At 36.4% G+C, this 21,659-nt stretch overlaps 2 protein-coding genes across 15 annotated transcripts in view; both read right to left on the bottom strand.

Moving 5' to 3' along the window:
- Positions 1-629: 629 nt before the first annotated feature.
- On the bottom strand, positions 630-8,459 carry rmnd1 (required for meiotic nuclear division 1 homolog). 4 transcript variants are annotated; one of them, XM_077563142.1, is made up of 13 exons: positions 8,290-8,459; positions 7,377-7,442; positions 7,170-7,270; positions 6,996-7,101; positions 6,270-6,345; positions 6,028-6,067; positions 5,689-5,789; positions 5,512-5,618; positions 4,057-4,121; positions 3,896-3,972; positions 2,563-2,683; positions 2,354-2,470; positions 630-1,170 (listed from the first exon to the last, which is right to left on the bottom strand). In XM_077563142.1, the coding sequence occupies exons 3-13, from the start codon at positions 7,254-7,256 to the stop codon at positions 1,138-1,140; spliced, it is 930 nt and encodes a 309-aa protein (XP_077419268.1). In that variant the 5' UTR covers positions 7,257-7,270; positions 7,377-7,442; positions 8,290-8,459; the 3' UTR covers positions 630-1,137. The 4 variants fall into 4 exon arrangements, with proteins under 4 accessions (XP_077419268.1, XP_077419251.1, XP_077419243.1 ...); XM_077563125.1 differs by having other exon boundaries at positions 7,377-8,459; XM_077563117.1 differs by having other exon boundaries at positions 7,170-7,614.
- A 1,127-nt stretch (positions 8,460-9,586) lies between these two features.
- Positions 9,587-21,659, bottom strand: part of syne1b (spectrin repeat containing, nuclear envelope 1b) — a 131,873-nt gene continuing 119,800 nt past the window's right edge. For 10 of the 11 annotated variants that reach the window (XM_077563023.1, XM_077563016.1, XM_077563057.1 and 7 more), the window contains 9 exons: positions 21,158-21,249; positions 19,923-20,049; positions 19,431-19,642; positions 17,819-18,019; positions 17,586-17,714; positions 16,506-16,718; positions 15,702-15,797; positions 13,745-13,803; positions 9,587-10,615 (listed from right to left, as the gene is read on the bottom strand). In XM_077563023.1, coding sequence (XP_077419149.1) covers positions 10,360-10,615; positions 13,745-13,803; positions 15,702-15,797; positions 16,506-16,718; positions 17,586-17,714; positions 17,819-18,019; positions 19,431-19,642; positions 19,923-20,049; positions 21,158-21,249 — 1,385 coding nt within the window. In that variant the 3' untranslated portion in view covers positions 9,587-10,359. The remainder of the gene's footprint in view (positions 10,616-13,744; positions 13,804-15,701; positions 15,798-16,505; positions 16,719-17,585; positions 17,715-17,818; positions 18,020-19,430; positions 19,643-19,922; positions 20,050-21,157; positions 21,250-21,659) is intronic. The other variant, XM_077563102.1, reaches the window with a different exon arrangement.

The following is a 21,659-nucleotide window of genomic DNA, read 5'->3' as shown; positions in this document are numbered from 1 at the left end:
CTACGACTGCTAATAATGAACTTGAAAAAAAAAAATTGCACATTATCACATTAAATAGAAAGTCTTGTTGTAGCAAGTTTTTTTTTTAAATAACTTGATCATACAATTTTTTTTAAAATTGCTTTATTGATTTATTTTCCTGTTTAGTAAAAAGCAGTAAAAGAGTATCAAGTAAAAAAAAAAAAAAAATCATGTGTAGTTTAAAATAAAATAATTCATTACCTTTTTTATTTTTTTTACTTGATACTCTTTTACTGCTTTTTTACTAAACAAATTATACAGATTTAAAAAAAAAATCATGTGTAGTTTAAAATAAAATAATTCATTACCTTTTTTTTTTTTTTAAATCTAGTATAATTTGTGTTTAATTTCATTGTAATACATAAACTATTTCATTAAAAAATATCTTACAAAAATAAAAACAACTTCTATAATATTTTTTTTTTTTACAATAATTCAGATAACCAGTTAAATGAATTCAATGATACAGTATAAATTAAAAAAAAAAAAATGTAATCACTTTTTTTTTTCACTAGAAGCACTTACCTTCAAATTTCAGGTCACATTTCCTCTGATTTCCATCGTATTAAAGATAAATAGTTTGACAATAAGCGCAGAAACTACCACAATCTAAATTCACATTTTATTGTTCAAGTTATGACACAACACAAACACAATCAACAAGTTATACATCTTAATGACTAAAACTGTCATCTTTCTGATGACAGTGCTTGCATTCGAAGCACATTTCATGTTCCGCGCACGCCGTGGCCGTCACCGGCAGAATTTTTGCGCTTCCTGAAATCTCTCAGCCAGGTGAACTCGTGCATCCGTTCATGCGGCAAACTTTTTTTTTTTGTTTTTTTGTTTTGGCTTCAAGGTGAACTCACGATCAGGATTTGTCTCTTCTGACACACGAGGTTATTTGAGGAGAAACGAATCACCGATCGTCCTTTCCGACATCGTCCTGTGGCGATTTGCGCGCTCGCCCTGCGAGGCGTCTTTCCACCACGTTAGCCAATCACGGCGGGCGGCCATTTTGATGACAGTCAACGGCGGACAGAAGAGCTGACAAGTGTGGCGTCCAAATAACGGACGTACCTGAACACAGCACGCGTGTGGAGATTCCTTCCTCGCTCAGAAGATCATTCTCACCACTTCGAACAACACCTATGACGAAAGAAACATGTTAAGATTATGTGTAATACGTACAGCGTGTGTCTGTGTTTATCGCCACTTTCCATCCAAATCAGGGGAACCGACTTGCAATTATAACAGTGTTTCCCATCTTAATTAGCGTCACATCAAAATGACGTACAAATTGGCACCATCTTAAAATAATAGCCTACATCAACTTTGAAAAATAAATAAATATTTTTTTTGGCCTTAAAGGGGAAGTCAAGCCCCCCCCCCCCCAAAAAAAAATGTCTTGACAATATTATGTTGTATGCCCTACTAGTCTAAATACGGTATTCATATTGCCTTCGTGGAATATGAGTTAAGCAGTAGGGCTGTGTAATTAATCGAAATTCAATTATGATTTCAATTATTACACTGCACAATTACAAAATTGGCATAATCATAAACAAAAATAAAATAATATCAATACAAATTTTGAGTCGTTTAAATTGATATATTTGCATCTTTTTTAATTTAAGTTAACTATCGAAGTCATAATTACAATAAAAAATTAGGAGCGTCGGGCAATTAAAATCGTAATTAATTGCATGGCTTGAGTTAACTCACGATTAATGACAAATTTTGTATCTGTTCTAAATGTACAATAAAAAAAATTCTAGGTTTTCATACTCTTGTGAAGAGACTGCCAAAAACGTTAAATAACGTTTAGTAAAATCCTATGGAGTGCCAAAGACGTTAAAAGACGTTTGTTTCAAAACAGAGGTGAAACTAACCATTTTCTATTGTTGATTACTGAAAAACGGAATAAGGTAGAAACAAACTTTTTTTTTCTGATGAAAGATGAGAGTCCAATCTTTCATTTGGTAGTCCATAGTCCAAACACATAATTTTCTGTGGACCTTGAAAGATCAGTCAAAATGCTTAAATCGGCTGGCACCCACGGCATCCCTTTTCTGAAAACGTCTGGCAGTCAAAGAGTTAACAAAAGTGGGAAAAAAATGTTAAACTAATAGAAATAGTTCAAATGAATTTTTGACGTCTATAACCGCCAATGGCAGTGAACGAGTTAAACATCTCAATCACCCGACCCGAATCCAAATGAGCATGCGTTTGACCTGCTCGCCACAAAGATGGCGATTGCGTCATCATGGCGTAATGCACCCGAGCGTAATATCTCGTTGCGCGGCGATGCGTGAGGTGCGACGGCGCTCACTTCGATGGTGATGAGGATGACGATCATCCACTCCAGCCTCAAGCTGTGCTTTTCGCTCAGGTGGCTCCTCATCAAGTCCGTCAGCTGCGTGCAGTGCTCCAGCTTCTCGTTCACGACCTACGCGGGATCATCGGCGGCGGCGGCGGCGGCGGCCGACAGTGTGAGAGCGAGCGCAAATACGGTTCTTGTTGTTTGGATGGCGCTTTCACCTTGACCCGCCGGTTGATGCTGAGGAACTGGCAGGTCTTGTCGTAGATCTTCTCCAGGTTCTCTCGGTCCCAGTAAAAGTCGGGTGTGAGCAGGAGGTCGGAGCTCAGATTGATGCAATGTCTGACGACGACAACAACAACATTTCAATCGACAGAGGCCCCAGAATTGAACCATGTGGAACACCATAAGACATTGGGGCAGTACAGGACTCAGAGCAAAGCTTCAATATACAATCATGTCCAGGTCATGTTTGTAAATGAGAATTCGTTCTCAAACTTTTTTTTAATCTGGTTAAATAAAGGTTAACACATTTGCTCCCAAAAACGTATAAAAACGTTCTATTTTAAATATTGCCATGGTGCCCCAAAAATATGTATTCGTTTTTTTTATGCTTTAGCATACAAAAGGCTTTGATGCAGCCACTGGCCTGAACAGGTCGCTTAAAGCAATGGTAGTAATTACAAAAAAACGGCCAGCAGGTGGCAGCAGAGTATAAGAGATCAACCAGGGCCATGTTGCATACAAGCTCTTTTTGACAGTGTTTTCAACAGTTTTGTGAATAATGATCGAACTAAGCTATATTTTAATGCTAATTGCTGCAAAACGGCAACGGAAAGAAGAGACTCGAATCTTTCTTTTGGTAGGTTCCATGTTTTTATAGCAATAGAACACAATATTTTGTGGGCCTTGCAAAATTAGTCAAAATCCAGTAAAACAGCCGGGAGTGAAGGGGGTTGCTTCAGTGAAAATTATATATTTTTTCTTTTTATAAAATTCGTCTCTTGTAATTAATTTTAAAAAAGTAATCGATAAAGCATAATAACAAATACAGTATAACTATACATGTATATCTATAATAAATTTGGAATATTTATTGAGTTATAAATCACGTATAGTATAAAGTCAAATTCCTGTATTTTTCTATATAATGTTATATGCAAACAACTGTATTTTAAAAAAATGCATTTTATTTATATTAGACCATTTTAATATTTAAGAAATTAAAAAAATATTTTTAATTAACTAATAAACTAATTGAAGATATTAGCAAATGCATATTTATACAACTTTGCTATATTTAAAAGATTTAGTCAAAATATTAAAATTTCAATTACATTTTAATTAAATTTATATTAATTCCACAAGAAGCAGGTTGAACTTTTTACTATTATTGTCTAACAATATTTACAAATGTATATTTCAAAAAGTACAACTCTATAACAATTGCACTTCTTGTTCATTTTCATTCGCAAGCTGCGGCTAATAATCTCCAGCTGGCCTCTTGACTGCGTGACTGGCTTAAGCGTATTAAAGGCGGATGAGGACGTTTACCGCAACGTGAAGAGTTGGCCGATCTTCTGCATGACCTCCGCCGACGACAATTTGACCCGCGTGCCCGACTTGAGCGTCTGAAAAAGAAAAACAAATGAGCTGCTTGACTGCTCGAATTACACACGCACGCACGCCGTCAATTCTCGCAAATGTGCACGTACCTCCGGGATGGACTGAATGGACTCCACAAAGTTATCGAGCGACACCTCCCATATGGCCAACTTGACTGGAGCGAGCGGAACAAACACAAACGGTGCACAAAGCAACACAATCAACAGGACACTTCATTAGGTACGCCTGCACGCTAAACACGAGGCGCCGCCGTCCGGTCACGCGGCGGGCGAAATATTACAAACGGCTCTCAGTGCACTTGGACAAACGCAATTACGGAACACACACAGCAGCTCCAAACAAGCAAAAATAGGTCAAATGTTTTCGTTGCTTGTTGAAGGGAAGCTCATTCCACATTGGCAAAAAAAAAAATCATAATATATTTTTTTAGATTATTATTATTTATGATTATTTGTCATTTTAATTAAATATTTGGGAGGGTGCAAGGGGGTATGCCAAAAACACCAAACACTTGAGTATTTTAAAAATAATATTTTTTTTTTTTACCCGTATACTGTAAACCACACATTTGCGGTTGTTTTTATATATTTTATATATATATATATTTTTTTAGGTTTTGTTAGTTTTTTTCCACCCAGTTTTTTGGGGGGTGTGGAAAACGCATATTGATGGTTTAGCAGCAGGTTTTGAATTTTTTTGTGAAAAAAAAATAAAAAATCAAAAAAAAATTAATCGGTATATATATATATATATACTGTATATATTTAAAAAAATAAATAAATAGTGAAAATCTGCGTATAATTGACACCCATCATGATCATCAAATCAATCGACAACTATTATGAAAATCTATTAAACATTTAGTAGAGTTTCCATTCATTGCTCTTGGTTTTTTTTTGGTCCAACAGATGAAAAATCCAATTTGATTCAAACATTTAGTTGTGCATTTCCTGCACGGTCAACTTAAAATGTCATGTTATTGAATTAAGTTTTTTTTTTGTTGTTTTGTTAATCAATCAATGATTAACTCATTGACTCGCAGCCGTTTTCACTGAAGCAATCCCGTTCGCGCAAGCCTTGCAATTTACAACGCCCACAGAATATTCTGTTCTATTGCTATAAAAAAAAACATGGAGCCTACCACAAAAAGGATCAGAGTCTCTTCTTTTATCAGGGAAAAGGTATATTTGTATCTGTTTTAGTTTTGCAGCAATTAGAATATAGCTAAGTTTCATCATTATTCACAAATCTGTATAGAACTGTGGGTAAATGAGCTTTTTTTCAACATGACCCTGGTTGATCTCTTTTGCTCTGCTGCCACCTGCTGGCCGTTTTTGTAATTACTCCCATTTCTTCAATCGTTCTCTGCAGTTGAAAGGCTGCATCAAAGCCTTCTGTATGCTCTAGCATAAAAATAACAGCATATTAATACGTCTTTAAAATAGAACGTATTTATACGTTTTTGGGAGCAAATGAGTTAAAAATAATCGGTAAGTTGCCTCCTTTTTATTTTCAGAAGTGTCCACGTTGACATCCCGTCTCACCTGACAAGCACAAGGCGTTGGAAAAGGCAAACTTCTCCAGGACGGCGTCGTGCTGCTCCGCGTGTTTGCTCAAAATGAAGTTGCCGCGCTCCAGTTTTGTGTTTCCCCTGCGCGGACAAAGCCACGACCATCACAAAGCCAAAAGCAGATTTCAATCAACGATGCGGACTCACTCACTCGCCGTACGCGTAGTTGATCTCTTCGTTTTCCCAGTGGACCAGCGCTACTTCGTACGGCTGACTCTTGTGACGCTCCAATATCCGCAACACCGTCTTCAGCTGAACAACGACATAAATCAAAACGTTGGAATATATAGATTGGGGTCGCCAACGTCAAAATATGTCTGAATATAATATACATTCAAAATGCTAAAAGGGCAAAATGTCAACAAATCTGATTTATTTAAGAAATATTATATTGTAAGATATTTGAAGAAACAGAAATGCAATGATAGGGTTTTTTTTTGGGGTACATTTTGCATTCATTAAAGCAAATACAAGATGCTGTTTTGATTACCATTTTCTCTTCCACGTTCCAGAAAACCACAGAGCCTTCTCTGAAAATTGTAAAAAAAAAAAAATTTTGATTAAGAGAAATCGACATCCAGTTTCCAGGTGTCTAAACAATCCACAAACGAAAACAGTAAAAAAAACAAAAAAAACATTTCCACAAAATGTCCTCTTCAAAGCGATCACAACGTTTTAGCGCCTACAAAAACCCAAAGACAACATTGAGGTAAATGAACGGCGCGAATGCACCTGAAGAAGAAGATGAGAGCGCCGTCGTCTGCTTTGGCGCTCGCGTCCGGACGAACCACCAGCACGTTGGAGGCATCTGAAATGTGGGGACTTTTTCATTCATTTCTCCACTAAAATCAAGTCACTCAAAATTGGAATATTATTGAGGGTGCGTTTGTCCTGTATATCGTTCCAAATCCGATAATAAACATTAGGCCTACTCACGTTGTCGTATGGGGCAGTATAAAGACCCGCAAATGACACATGCCTGCCATCTAGTGGTGAATGTTGATTTTACAACTACAGTTGATGTATATTCGCAGTTTGGCAGATTCAAGGAGTCTCTCAGTTACAATATACGTTTCAGCCACTAGATGGTGATAAAGCACCAGTTAGTTATTTTCCTGTACACAATAAGTTGAAGAAAGAAGAATCTAACAGCAAAATAATGGACATGGACTTCAAAAGGAACATGAAAATCAAAGCTGAGGTTAACCTCACAAAAAGTAAAATGTAATCATTAGACTCTCCTAAAAGCTGATTAAAAAATAAAATAAAATTGTGTGCCTGTTGGTGATCATGTTGTCAATAAAACTTCAATAAAAACATTTTTAAATGATCACATTGTATAAGGATATTTATTTGATACTATAATACATTTGTTTTAAGTGTAAATAGATTTTCTCTAGTTATTGCAACTTTGGATGGAGGCCCCCCACCCCCCCCCCCCCCTGGGTTTGGTCTTACCTCGAGGAAAGTCCTCTTCATGAAAGCCGTGTCGTGTCAGGTCAAGGGTCAGCGAGGGCAGATTGTATTGGTCAGCTGTTGCGAAGGCGACACATCGCATCATGTCCTGGGAAGGCAAGCACGCAAACATAACAATGAAGAAGGTCCCGCGTGCGAATGTGAAGGCTGCCTCACCATGTCCGGAGTCAGGAAAGGCTGATTGGCTCGCGACGGTTGTTTGGTTCTCCGCCCTTTGGGAACTCTTTTCCCAGCCGCCGTCATTGGTTTTAAAGTGGCTTTTAAAACAGATTTGACCAGATTTGATGCGTACAAACGCTTCTGTTGGCGCCTTTGTTGAAAATCCATTAAAAAGACACAGCTTGGACTTTTGAATCCACTTACAGTAGACAAAAAAAGGTGCCTCGGAGGTTCTTGCTTGAGCTGAGGTGCGTTTAAGGACCACCTCGTCTGGAGACCAGAGGAACATGAGTGAGTCCTGAATTTAAAGTCACACTCGTGTGCTTGAGTACGATGAAAAAGACAAGCTGAGGTGACAAAGTTCCGTGCCGCTGTCAGTTTAGCCCGCAGAAGCATCTTTGTTTTGTTTTTTTTCCTCTTCCAGGGCCGTTTTGCTCAAACACTACACGGGGATACAAATTGCATTGTGGGGCGTTTATGGATTATGCTCATACTTGTGCTAGCCAAAACCAATTATTTACAATACATTACTTCAATTCAGAATTTAAATGATACATGGGCCATTCCGAAATTGGAGGACAACTTATAGGTAATAACTACAATTTGGGAAAATTGACTATTTAATTTTTTATGTTTTCTGGTGGGGGGACAGGACAACATTTAATGTGATTCAACCACAAGGGTTTATTAAATGCCATTTACTGTCTAACACAAACCTTGTTACAGAAACTCAGACATTTTTTTTTATTATATATTGCTGAATATATCCTTCGGAATTAAATAAGGACAGTTAAGTGTTATCATCAGGATACTAATGTAATTTTCGTATTACTATAATTACAGTGCAAATAATACATTAAACTGAGTAAAAAGAGGCTGGACTATATTTAATATAGCAACCGCTTTAACTACAGCGACATTTTTTTTTTTTAATTCTCAGGGCAACTATAATTTGCACAACAAGTGCGTGTTATTTTATGCATGGCAAATGACGTCACGGGGGAGAAGAGAAATGTCCGTCAATAATGGAATAACCCAAACAGGAGCAGCAAATTGGTTAGCATAGCGTGCAAAAATAAACGAAACACTTGCATCCAAACGGTGCTCGGCTCGCTACCTGTATTCCGCGAGCAGCAGCAAATGGCTAACCGAGCTAATTGGCTCGCTCGACGGGGAAATCATGACGAAGGGTCGTCACAAAACGACATTTCCGCGCTTAAATACGAACGTTGAAAATAATGAACACGGGTACTGTCAAAGTTGACCACTTGCGAAAGAGGTGTTGTCAATAAAGTTTTTCAAGGGATACTTCCTGTTTGTGTTGACGTCATTTTTATTACACTATTATCAGTTATACCCCGGCCAATGACTCGCAGGTACAAGTTTAACGCACGGCTCTGTTACTAATTAATTAACCTGATAATTAGCGTTTAATGTATGAATAATAAAAAAAGGTCATGTTTTAAGAATGAATGTTCAAAAATATTTAGTTTGGACGTGACAAGCAGCCAAGGCTATACGTTGAGAAACGATAAGCTTTCACGACCATCAGTTGAGCTTTTTCACCTTTAATGTTCTACTAGTAGGTTTTAAATGTGTTTGATGTTAAGTTAAATAATACTAATACCACGCAATTAGGATTTAAAGCCAGAAGGCTCTGCTCTGGAGGTAAGAAAGCCTTTCAGTCCAAACTCGGGGCTAAATGATAATTTCAATAAATTGACCTTGAGTAGACGTATTTTCGTTTACTTTTATAACTAATAACTGTATTATATAAATTTTATCTAGTACAACATTTATCTAAAGTAAGTGTTTAAAATCACTCAAATATGTTTTTTTGTTTAAAATATTAGATTGTTACAACGCCCCCTTTGGTGGCGTATGGTATTGCTCGTTTGGATACATTTCATATCACCGATATCACAAAAAAGTTTGCTGTTGATTTCGTATTTTATATACTTATGACAATTATTGTATTTTATTTTAATCTTATATACACGTTTTATGATGTTATGAATGTCAAATATTGTTTTGCCTTTCATCCTAAATTAAATTTAAAAAAAACAAAAACAAATGAAAAACAATACTATAGAAAACTAGAAAAATTCTATAGAAAATTATGAAACAGCAAGCAGCTGTAGGCCTACAAAAAAATAATGTCAAATAAAATTAATAAAGAATACATGTGGCTATTTTTAAAATACATATAGGAATACTTTTAAAAATAATTAAGAATTTATGAAATAATAAAAAGCACAATATTAATAACAAAAATGTCATAGATGTTTGTGCAAAAAAAAAAAAGTAACAAAAAGCACACTCAACCGCTTCTTTCCCACTCAAATACTCAAGCTTGCTTGAAGGAGTAAATTCAACATCATGACATATTAAGTAAAGAAAACACAAAACAGATATCAAAATGGAGATTTGGCATTCATTGTTTCTGATGCTCGAATATACATTTGTCATAAACATTATATACAGTACACACACACACACGTGATCATCCTCACCGTGTTACACATCTGACACCGGATAAGCATACAAAAAAATACAATAGTTTCTATTTGTCTCCATAGTATTTGATATGTTGAAAAAATAAAACGACAAACGTCGTCCTGACGATGACTCTCTTTAAAAATAATCTCAGCGTGTACGGTTAAAAAAAAAATCATGACGGGGGATGTGGAACTGCATGCGGAAAAAAAATACATGTTACAATGTGTTAGCATTACTAAGTATTATCATGGGAAAATCACAGCCTGCGTTTCAGTCATTTACTTTGGTGCGTCGTCTTTTTTTTTTGTGTGTGTACTTCCTCCAGTCGTCACACGATTATCACTCATTTTGAGCACGAAACTGTAGTTGCGGAGTCATTTATGGGGCTAAAGGAAGACCCTGTCACTGTCCTGGAATCTTCCCTTTTAGTTCCTGGAACTACAAGCAGCAGTTTCTGCAACGTCAGATGGGAATTCATCAAATATAGTTTCAAGAAAAAGTAACAACCGTGTGGCGGATTGCTTCAACCAACACCGCCAGTCTCATCACACTCCCATTTTGTATATTGATCACATTTTATCACAGATTTTTCCAATTGAATTCCAAAGGGTTGACATACAATTCCATGAGGTGCTTCTTCCTTTTGGCTACAGTGTTTTTTTTTTTTTTTTTTTTGCAGTTGTACTTTCTAGACGGGCGGCGGCCCGTTGGTGTAGCTCAGCATGGGGTAGAAGGAGTGGGCGAAGTTGTTGGACTGGGCGCAGTAGTCCCCCTCGGACAAGGGCAGCAGGAAGGCGACCAGCACCAGCAGCAGGAGCGTCAGCTGGAGGGGCAGCGCCGCCCGCAGGACGCGGCGTGCGAAGGAGGAGCCGGAAGGCGGCGGCGGCTGCGGCGGCGGCGGCGCGTCAGAAGGGCAGGAAGCGAACCCAGCGGCGCTGCGACACCTGATGAATAGCAAATGGAAAATTCACGAAAAGAACAACTGGAAAATAAAAACAGACTTTTTTTTGGTGCTGATTTACACATTTTTTTAAGTACATAATTAATGTGTTAATTTTTTTTCAAAACAATCATTTAAAATGTCAATTGTACCGTATAATATTTTTTTTGAAATAAAACCAAAAAGTACAGTGCATCAAATACTAAAAACGCTCTTGATTTTTGTGTGCAAAAGTATAAAATTAATGCATTCATTTTACGACATTTGTAAAAAAGTAAAAAAAAAAAGTTTAGAAAAACTGGATATGCTGTTCTATTAATTAAAAATAAGTCAAATAAATTATGAATAAAATCTGCATTGTGTTTACTCCTTGTCCAAAACAATCCGTCAAAATGTCAAATAAATTAAATACATACAAAAATAACTGTTTTTGTGCATTAAATAAATACTAACAACTATTTTCTATTTTTTAAAAAACAAAAACAAATATAAGAATAATGAAATAAAAATGACAAATATTAAAAATATTTAAAAAAAAAAATCTTATCAAATAAAACTATATTATTTAGGTAAATTAATCTACTAATGAAAAAAATCTAATACATTAAATAATACATATGCAATGTATTACCAATTAAAAAAAACAATTAAAGATCAACTAAGCTATATTACACAATTTTAAAAAAAAACGTTGCGCATCAAATTACTAAAAAAGCAATTCTAAAAAAGTAATGTAAAATAAAAACATTTCATGATAGAAAAATCACACTATATTATTTGATAACACGAAACTCCTATGCTAGTAATCTCCGCTAGCACAACATTTGAAGTCTCTATTAAAGTGAAACGGGGTCTTTCATACATCTGAATGTCATTGATTAATTTCATGATTTGGTTTTTCATTGCAAGGTCTCAGTGCAGCAGCAGGAGCAGAAGATGAATGAGACAGTGAGTGAATGAGTGAATGAATGAGATGCAAAGCAACGGCAGTGAGCGCCATGCTGACTGAGACCAGGCACTGTGTGTGTGTGTGTGTGTGTGTGTATACGTGTTTTAGGAGAAGAGTTTGGGAAAGGCTTGACAACGTCATTCCGACAAAAGGAACAGGCTGAGCCAATCGAAGATGGTCTGTTTTTCCACCCAAAAAAAAAAAAAAAACATTCACTGCAAGCCAAAGGACGTTTATGGCCGTCAATGGCAATCAAAACTCTAAAATCTTACCATCTGCCTAATATTGTCTCAGCAAAATAGTTTTAGGGGTCTTGAAGATCAAACAATCGGAAGCAAATCCCTTTGAAAGTTATAAAAAAAAAAAAAAAGAGGATAGGATGCTAGAAAAGTCTCTGGGAGCCACGCCCAAAATTGAACAGGAAGTCGGCCATTTTGATTTGAAACGGCCAATTTGGTCAAGTTGCCTCGGAAGTGCCCGCTGTCCCAGACAGCAGTTTCACATAACATAATAAGACTTTGGAGTTTTGCAAGTAAAAAAACACACAGAAAAAGCAGGCTTCAGAAGGCACAACAATGAAGTCGAGTCTCGGGAACCTGGGTCAAATGGCGAGCAGCAATGACTGAAAGGGGTGGGGGTGGATGGGGTGGGGGGGTGGGGGGTGCAGAGTTGGTGACAAACCACCAGAAGAAGAAAAAGTCACAAAGAGAGAAAGTGCAGCCTTTTGTGTTGTTCATTGCAGACATTTGATGGCTGTTTGAGAGCTAGAAAGAAAGAGGGGGAGTGGGAGGGGCAAGGGCGCCCACTAGTGGCGGGGCATTCTTGTTAGCCAGAGACAAACACTTGGGGGGGCGAATCCAGTGGTTGGTTATTAAGCAGCAGAACCAGGAAGGGCGGGCTGCCGCTCGCCAGTCGGCCTACACAAGAGCGTCTAGACTTGCAGAAGATGATGGAATTCACGATCATGGCCGCGAAATTTGGAGGGGAAAAAAAAAAAGAACAGGGATTCCCAACCACGCAGAAATAGGCTCAATTCCACTCGAGTTGTCTTATTTATTTACTATTAAACATACAAAATGTAAATGCTGAACACACAAATAACATGTGGATGCAGCAATTGCCATGAAACGGAATAAGAGCTTTGGGTTCAACTACATTTTTTATTCTTTCTATCTGTCTATCAGGACTGGGCTGGCCCGCGAATGGCAAAAATCTGCATATAATTGGCCTTTAATGCATTATTTTTTTATATTTAATTTTTTTTTATATTTATATTTTTTATATTTCTTATTTTTCATTAAAAAAAAAAATTGACTAAGCAGGGATAAAATGCAAAATAAATAAATAAATAAAAATATTAAAGAAAAAAAAAAATCAGCAAATAGGGAAATCCGCGGGTGCCGAACCATGAATGAGCATGTGGCGATTCACCAAAACCAAAACCTTGCCGACCAAAAACGGGGCTCACTGCCATCAATAAAAATAAATAAATAGGGGGGGGAAAAAGTTTACAAATATTTTTTTAAAATATATATAAAATTAAAAATAAATCAGCAAAAAGGAGAACCCGTGGGTGCCAAACCACAACTATGTGGAGGTCCACTGAACATACAACAAAACTAATTTTAAAAAATATATATATATATTTTTGGGGGGGCAAATGAATTACAATGAGCCTTCGCATATTGGTGGTTCAACGTTTGCAAATTTTACTATTGGCAGTTTTTTTTTCTGATTGATGTCACTCTGGAAAAATCCTTTCTTGACTAACGACAGTATTGCTTTGGCGCCATCTGGTGGCATTTTGCTGTCAAAGAAGTGCGTTGAATTGAATTAAGACATCCTACCTTTACCCCGCCTGACTCATGGACTACAGGGTTCACGGTCACGCTATTTTTTATTTATTTTTTTTAAACAGTTAATATCTCTATTTTGGTCTAATGCTTGTTTATACAGTGTGTAATTTCATTGCAAGTATTTCAGCACAGCCTAAAACTGTACATCCATTAATCACTGATTTTGAATTGTGGCGGTTCACTGTAATCTCCAAGGCCAAAGTATTTACTTCCCGTGACAATTTTGCCAGGCGTCATACGTGATATTTGGAAACTCTGTTCCGGAATCGGTGCGGCCGCCGACTTCCATCATCTTCCGAGTGCGCTAGCAACCAACAGAACCATGTACCTGTGCTGCGGACCGCTCACAGGGCCTCCACGCTGTGACACACTACATTTGCCCCGCCGCTGTTTGCAATGAACGGGTTGGTAGAGGGGGGGGGGGGGGAGGGGATGGGAGGTATAAAAGAAAAGAAGTTTCAGTCCAGGCAAATCAAGACAGAAGCCACCGATGACACCGACGTCCCCCCAAAGTGACGATGAGAGGCGAGCGGCCACAGAAAAAAAACAAAAACAAAACATGTTCATTCATTCATTCATGTGAAAAGCGCATCAACATCAGCTTCAGCATGCTTGCAGACGCTTTCACAACGTTTGTAAACGAAAGGCACGAGGATACTTCCGGGTGGCAGAAAAGGATTGGTTACAACTGGCCTCAACTGAATCCATGACAAAAAACTGCTTTAAAAAAAAAAATACATTCCATATCGTCACCCTCTTAAAATAATTGTCAAAGTCATTTTTTTTGCAAGAATTATTTATTTTTATCCCCCCGCCCCCCTTTTAATTTTTTTTTAATTTTTTTAAATTTACATTGCACATTGTCACCCTCTTAAAATAATTGCAATTATTATTTTTTTGCCTAAATTATTTCCTCAAGTTTCAATTTTTGTGCTTCCTGAAAAATCTGAAAAAATGATTCGGCAAAAAACTGCTTAAAAAAAAAAATACATTACATATCGTCACCGTCTTCATTTTTTTTTTTGCAAGAATTAATTATTTTTATTCCCACCCCCTTTTTCTTTTTTTCTTTTAAATTTGCATTGCACGTTGTCACCCTCTTAAAATAATTGCAAGAATTATTAATTTTTTTGCCTAAATGATCTCCTCAAGTTTCAATTTTTGTGTTTCCTGAAATATCTGAAAAAAAATATTTGGCAAAAAACTGCTTTAAAAAAAAAATACATTGCATATCGTCACCCTCTTCATTTTTTTTTTGCAAGAATTATTTATTTTTATTCCCCCCCTTTTTCCTTTTTTCTTTAAAATTTGCATTGCACGTTGTCACCCTCTTAAAATAATTGCAAGAATTATTTTTTTTTTTGCCTAAATGATCTCCTCAAGTTTCAATTTTTGTGTTTCCTGAAAAATCGGAAAAAATGATTTGGCCAATTATTTTAAGAAGGCGTGGAGGCATATGACAGGCTAGCCAATCAGAAATGTGCGGAAGATCTCACAAATGACCTAATTAATTTTTGAATGTTTTCGGAAAAAAACAACAACAACAAAATCAACAAATGGCAAAAGTCCAATTGCTTCAATTCAACGTATGCGTCTGCATAACTAAGAATTTTCACAGAAATTAGGAAGAAGACATTTTTCACCAGTGCTAAGTACTTTTTTTTTTATTTACATGATGACCAAGATGTCTTTTCCCACCCGGAAATACAATCGCCATCCTGGTGAAAAGGTCCGTTTATCCAACTCATGAATGCAAATCTTTGGCACTAAAAAAAGCAAACATTAGCGGCATTCTCGGGGATCCAAACTACAGTGAGGAAGATTCCGGGAAAGGTTACTGGGAAAGATTTTCTGGTAACTTGGAGGTATGATGTCGGAAGTAAAGGGAGGAAAAATAGGAGAATTCCCGGCCCTCTGGCTTGGGTCGGCTGCACCAGGTACGATATCCGTGAAAAGTTTGGGAAGTGAGAGAGAGGAGAGGAGAGATGGAGGAGCGGAAGAGGAGTTGAGGACGGATCTCGGCATGGGAAGTTTTTTACTTTTATGGGATGCGGGTAAATAGCCCCTTTCACATTGCCCAGCTTTTGCTTTGGAGGACAAAAACGAGTTTGGAAGAAGGCCGACGCATGGCAAAATGCGGAAAAAGGGAATTTTGAGGAAAATTCCATAAATCCATCTATTAGAGTTGTTATTATAAAATTTCCCGTAAAACTTGGTGTGAAAGGGGCTACTGAAATTCTAGCAGCAGGGGTCCCGGTGGGGTTGAAGGGAGGCGTATACGTTACCGATCGGCGCCGGCTCGGAGTGCTCCTCCCCGAGGCGGGACTCAGCGATCCCGATCCCGTGTCCAAATCATCTGCGGACGACCAAGATGACAGATCCTGTGGAAAAGACAAGATGGCCAAAAGCTTGGATGAGGGAACACAATATAAATACAACTATTTTATATACACAAATATAAGGGAAATAATAATAATAATAATAATAATGTGATTCAGGGGCAGTTATCACAAGTTTTACTTCTTTCTGTCCCACTTTTATTTCCTTTTTTTAAAGAGTGAAATAACTTTGAATATTTAAGTATTTGAATATTTGATTTGTTTTTGTTTTTTAAACGGAGGATTACAGATGTAACAAACATATACAAAAATATTAGATGGAGAAATATAGGGAAAAAAAACAGCATTGCGAATATTACAAGTAAATATGCAAAATATTACATTGTAAGTATTAGAAAATGACAAAATATTAGATAAAAATTAATATAACACAAAATCTAAATAATAACAAACAAAAAAAACAAAACAATAGGAAATGAGACAAAACAAAAAAATATTAGAAAAAAAATTGATGAAAATACAAATATTGCAACAAAAGTATAAAAATATTCGAAAAAGATTCAAAGAAAAATACATAAATATGGCTAATTTATTTTAGGTTTATTTGACCGTCGTGAGTTTGCTACGTATATATATAAAAAAATGGAAGTATCTATGTCAAAAATGGCAAATAGGAAAGTAGTCATTTGCATTTTTACAAGTTGCAAAGGGAAAGAAAGCATCACGTGAATCTTTGGGCTTTTGGCGCACCTGCTGACTGCTGGTCATGTCCAGGATCCGGGCCAGCTCTCTCAGGTCTCGGGTGACTTCCTTGAGCAGCAGCTTGAGGCGGTTGCCGATGACGTGGACCTTCTCTTTGGCCTCCAGGCAGTCGCCGCTCTGCGAGTTGACCAGCAACTGCAGCGCCACGTCCTGCAGCGACGCCACTTTCCGCTGAGAGTCCAGCAGCTCCTGGCGGATTTGCTGCAATCGCAAGTCGGAGCTGACATTAAGCCTGAGCGCGGCGGATGTCCAGGTAGGACACGGGAAGTCGGACATTTTGACTCAGTAGCACAAATTAGATTTTTTTTATTTTTTTTAATTGAGCCCACAAAGGCATTTTCCCTTAGAAGCTAATAGAAAAGCAGCTTCAGATGACGTCGCTCCTCAATAAAAAATATTGAAACTTAAAGCGAAGCATTTTTTTAAAACTCTTTTACCGCCAAAAACGTCAATTGACGTTAAGGACACACCCCCTGTTTACCGCCAATAACGGTAATTGACGTCAACCACGTTTTTTTTTTGCAACGCTTTGTGAATGGGCTGCAATAATCCAAAAACAGTCACTAAATATGGCCAGCAGATGGCAGCATTGCATCTCTTTTCAATGGGCTCCCAGGTATCAAATTACATGAAAACATGACGGATCTTAGGAAATAGAACGTTTTAAGGACAACGTGAATGATCAAAGCGTTTGTCACATTAAATCTAATTCACAGAGCGTCACTAAACAAAAAATATTCGTGTCAAAGTCCCTGTTGTGCAGAAAATGTATCTTGTATCACAAAAAGCTTGTTTTCTCCTTTATTTTTGTTCCAATTTCGCTTGATGTCACTCTACCTATCATCAAATGGTGATTAGTAAAGAACGGAATAAGGTATATTGAAAGAATGGAATCCAATCTCTAGCAGAACCACACTGAAAACTAATTAAAACTAACTAAATAATTTTTTTTTAAAAACTCAAAACAAAATAAAAAACTAGTGAAATGAAAATTGCAAAATGATAATAACCCTGCTCTGAAGTTGAGGAATTCCCCTGGAGAAGAAAAGCTGAGTCGATTTTGCGTACCGTGAGCGCTTTATGGTGCTCTTGCAGAGTGTCGCTGTCCTGGATGGGGTCGATGGGGACCACCTCGTTACGCCTGCGGTCGATGTTTTCCAGCCACAGCAGCAGACCGTGACTCATCTCGTGGAAGTCCTGTTTTGGGACCGGCAGCGCTTTTTAAAATCCCGCACTTGAATATTTTATTTTCGGATGGTTTTTACTTGACGAGACTAACGGAGCAATTTCCCGGCACCCACCTGACACTGCATGAGGGCTTCCTGTAGCGAGGACCTCCACTGGTCCAGTGAGGCGGCCATCTTGTCCCAGAGCTTGTTCATGTCCTTGAGTTTGGCCTGCAGCTCTTTGGACTCGTCCGTGTCCGAGTGCACAAAGTCGGCGCTGCACAGGTTGACGGACAGCACGATGCCCTTGCGCTTGTCACAAGCTCTCTGCAGCTCCTGGACGCAAATGCGGAGACATTGAAGCAAAAGGTTGGAATGGAGGACACTGGACTATTTGAGTTGTTGAAGATGTTCCACCATTAAACTAAAAGCCTTCTTCAGTTCAGGTTTAGGTATGGAATCCCCCCCCCTAAGTGTATTTACTTCAACAGGAATCCAACTTGCTTGAAAAAGTAACTTGATTATAAAAGTAACTAAGCTAGATTACAAGTGACTTTAATACTAACATTCAGTAGATACTAGCAAACCCTGCAATGACACCTGGTTTTGATATATAATTGAAAGTGTATTTTTAACAGTGATACTTAAAAAATAGTTGTTTTTTTATTCAAATAAATAAATAAATAAAGACTACCTTTCTGATTAACCATAATTATTTGCATAAGAAAGGAGGAGTCTTTTCTGGATTCCCCTTAAAATAAATGGGCTACTTTTCTTTAAATATATTTTTTAAAGGCTTCACTTAACATCAATCATTTTCAAAATAAAATCTAAAATAAAGGCAGTCGTTTTTTAATTGACATATTTAACTAGGAAAGTTATAATGGAAAAATTCAACATTATATATATTTACATATATATATATATACATATATATATTTACATATATACATATATATTTACATATATATATACATATATATATATATACATATATATATTTACATATATACATATATATTTACATATATATATACATATATATATATATATACATATATATATATATATTTACATATATATATATATTTACATATATATATATATATATATATTTACATATATATATACATATATATATACATATATATATATATTTACATATATATTTACATATATATACATATATTTACATATATATTTACATATATATATATATTTACATATATATATTTACATATACATATTTACATATTTACATATATATATATATATATATATATATATATATATATATATATATATATATATATACATATATATACATATATATATATATATACATATATATATATATAATGATTTTTATTTATTTTATAAACACAACAATTACATTTGTGGACATCCTGCAGTTGCACAATGTGGTGGGACTTTATCTTTAAACTTGAATAATGTGCTGCGATCCATTTTTTTTGTTTGTTTTTGTTTTGTTAGTGAAGCTAGAAGACAGTCGACAGCACAGTGTGCAAAAAAAAAAAAAAAACCCCTCTCCTTCCTCCATTGCTTTTTATGTAACATGGTATTACTTAGTTAAGTTACTTCGTAATGCGTTAGCGACAATCCTGCACATGCATCAGAACCTTTCTGTATTTTGCTGGACTCCAACTTACAATTGAAGAAGTAAAGAAACCTTTTGAATGAAACATCGATTCCGGATGGTCACGAGCCGGCCGACGTAATTTAACACCTTGAGCTTCTTGATGCGGAACTGGATGGTCTGGATGTCGGTGCTGAGGTCCAGCCGACGCAGCTGCTCCAGCTCGTCGCCCGCCTCCCGCAGCCACGTCCAGATGTTGTTGAGATCCGAGTTGAGCTGCTGCCACTGCTGCCGGTTCTGCTTGGTGCGAATCTCCTTGCTGAGGTCCTGAGCCTGCAGGAGCTCCCAGCGTTCGATCACGCCTGCCGCAAAACGGCGATGACGTTTCATAAGAGCCATATCAATAAAAAAAAAATAAAAAAATTTTAGGTTGATGCCGATTCTGACATTTGGCAGAAAAAATAACCAAGTAATTGGCCGATTAAAAAAATTGATAATGGATAAAATAACTTCTTTTTTGGTCCTTTAATGCTTATAGGGAGAAAAAAAATAGCAAGCAGCACATTTCAATGTTTTACAAAACTTTGCCGTGACGTTTTGTCATTAAAAAAAAAAAAGCAGCTGTGGGCACGCAGTACCCACCAGATGTTTGTGACTCGGAGCTGCTGGGATTGGCCAGTCCAGCCGCCGCGTCCTCTTCGTCTTTTAACTCGTAGCCCATCCTCTTCACCGTGTCGATGTTGCCGCGACACTCGCCCAGCAGTCTCATCTGCAGCGCACGCAAATAAAACAGCGCCGACTACTACACACGTTTGAAGTGATAAGTGAAAATAGGACGATTTAACACGATATAAAACACAAATGTGTATAACATTAATATGAAAGAAATAGGCATAACACAATAATACCACAAAGGATGAATCATTTATTATGTAATGTTAGATACAATTGTTTGTATTATTTTTTTAAGTACGGGACGTATCATTTCGTCGCTATGTGAAAAACACTTATGTCCATTTTTCCCCACCTTTTTTTATTTTATTTTTGGGATGTCTGCATTCGGTTTCATCCCAAAAACATAAAAATAAAAAAATGGAAAAAATGGACATAAGTGTTTTTCCACATAGCAGCGTTGATTTGTATAATAAGTTACTATACATTACTTATTATTACAGTATGCATAATTATTTCTTTTTTTTTTACAAAATAATTAATAAGTTTATAATACATATTTTGTTACAAAATTATTATTATTATTATAAATCTTAATATAATAAACAAATTTTTTATGCATATTTTATCTGACTGAATAAATAAAATAACTTATTAGTTATTATTAGTTATTAATATGTTTTTACAAAATAATTAATAAGTTTATAATACATATTTTGTTACAAAATTATTATTATTATTATGAATCTTAATATAATAAACAATTTTTTTAATGCATATTTTATCTGACTGCATAAATAAAATAACTTATTAGTTATTATTAGTTATTAATATTTTTTTTACAAAATAATTAATAAGTTTATAATACATATTTTGTTACAAAATTATTATTATTATTATTATAAATCTTAATATAATAAACAAAAAATTGCATGCATATTTTATCTGACTGAATAAATAAAATAAAACAAATTAAATGCAAATCAATTATTTTATATTTGTTGTTTATAATAATCAATATATAAAGAAATAGAAAATTAACATCATCATTATATTTTACATGATATCAAACACATTGCTTCATTAAATAATTAATACAGTATAAAATGAACAAAAATATAATACAAATAGTAAATAATATAAACAACAAATGAATGCAAAATCATTAATCCAATAGCAAAGAATTTTAATCAAAGCCAACATACATATCCCATGTAGGAGGCGTCCAGGTCGACGGTGGCGGACGTGCGGCCGCGGCTGCTGTCGGCGTGCGGCGGGTCGGGCGAGGCTACCTCTCCTGCGGACAAAAAGGATTCACACACGCTCATCGTCACGCCATCACTCAGATGACACCCGTGTGAAAAAAATCCAAGGTGAAAAGCGCCGTCCAGACAGCGACACGGCGGAGGTGAAAATCATCAGCATCAGCCGCCACTGTGTGGACGGAAGCTCGTACAAAGATCACGTGACGCTAACCTGACAACCTCTTTGCCACTAGAAGAGGAAACGCAACATGCAAAGAGGTTTTATAGACCTTTTCATGGTGATTGTAAACAATAAGTGCCAGTGCACGAGTACTTCCGGGTGGCAGGAAAGTGACGGCCGACGGCGGATGGAGGTCGTAAACAGAGAAAATCAAAAAACCCTCATCGGGTTTTCCTCACAGCTTTGAATCAAATGTTTGCTAATGAGTACGTTAGCAAAACA

This window comes from Vanacampus margaritifer, chromosome 1, assembly GCF_051991255.1.
Source record: "Vanacampus margaritifer isolate UIUO_Vmar chromosome 1, RoL_Vmar_1.0, whole genome shotgun sequence".
Lineage (NCBI taxonomy): Eukaryota > Metazoa > Chordata > Actinopteri > Syngnathiformes > Syngnathidae > Vanacampus > Vanacampus margaritifer.
This window is presented reverse-complemented; position numbering and strand designations above follow the sequence as displayed.

Excerpts from the sequence above, each read along its gene's own strand:
- rmnd1 (XM_077563117.1), bottom strand. The coding sequence starts at position 7,568 with ATGCTTCTGCGGGCTAAACTGACAGCGGCACGGAACTTTGTCACCTCA. Across the intron at positions 5,619-5,688 it reads ATCAACTACGCGTACGGCGA|GGGAAACACAAAACTGGAGC; the intron begins GTGAGTGAGTCC and ends TTGTCCGCGCAG. Across the intron at positions 2,684-3,895 it reads GGCCAACTCTTCACGTTGCG|ACATTGCATCAATCTGAGCT; the intron begins GTAAACGTCCTC and ends TGTCGTCGTCAG.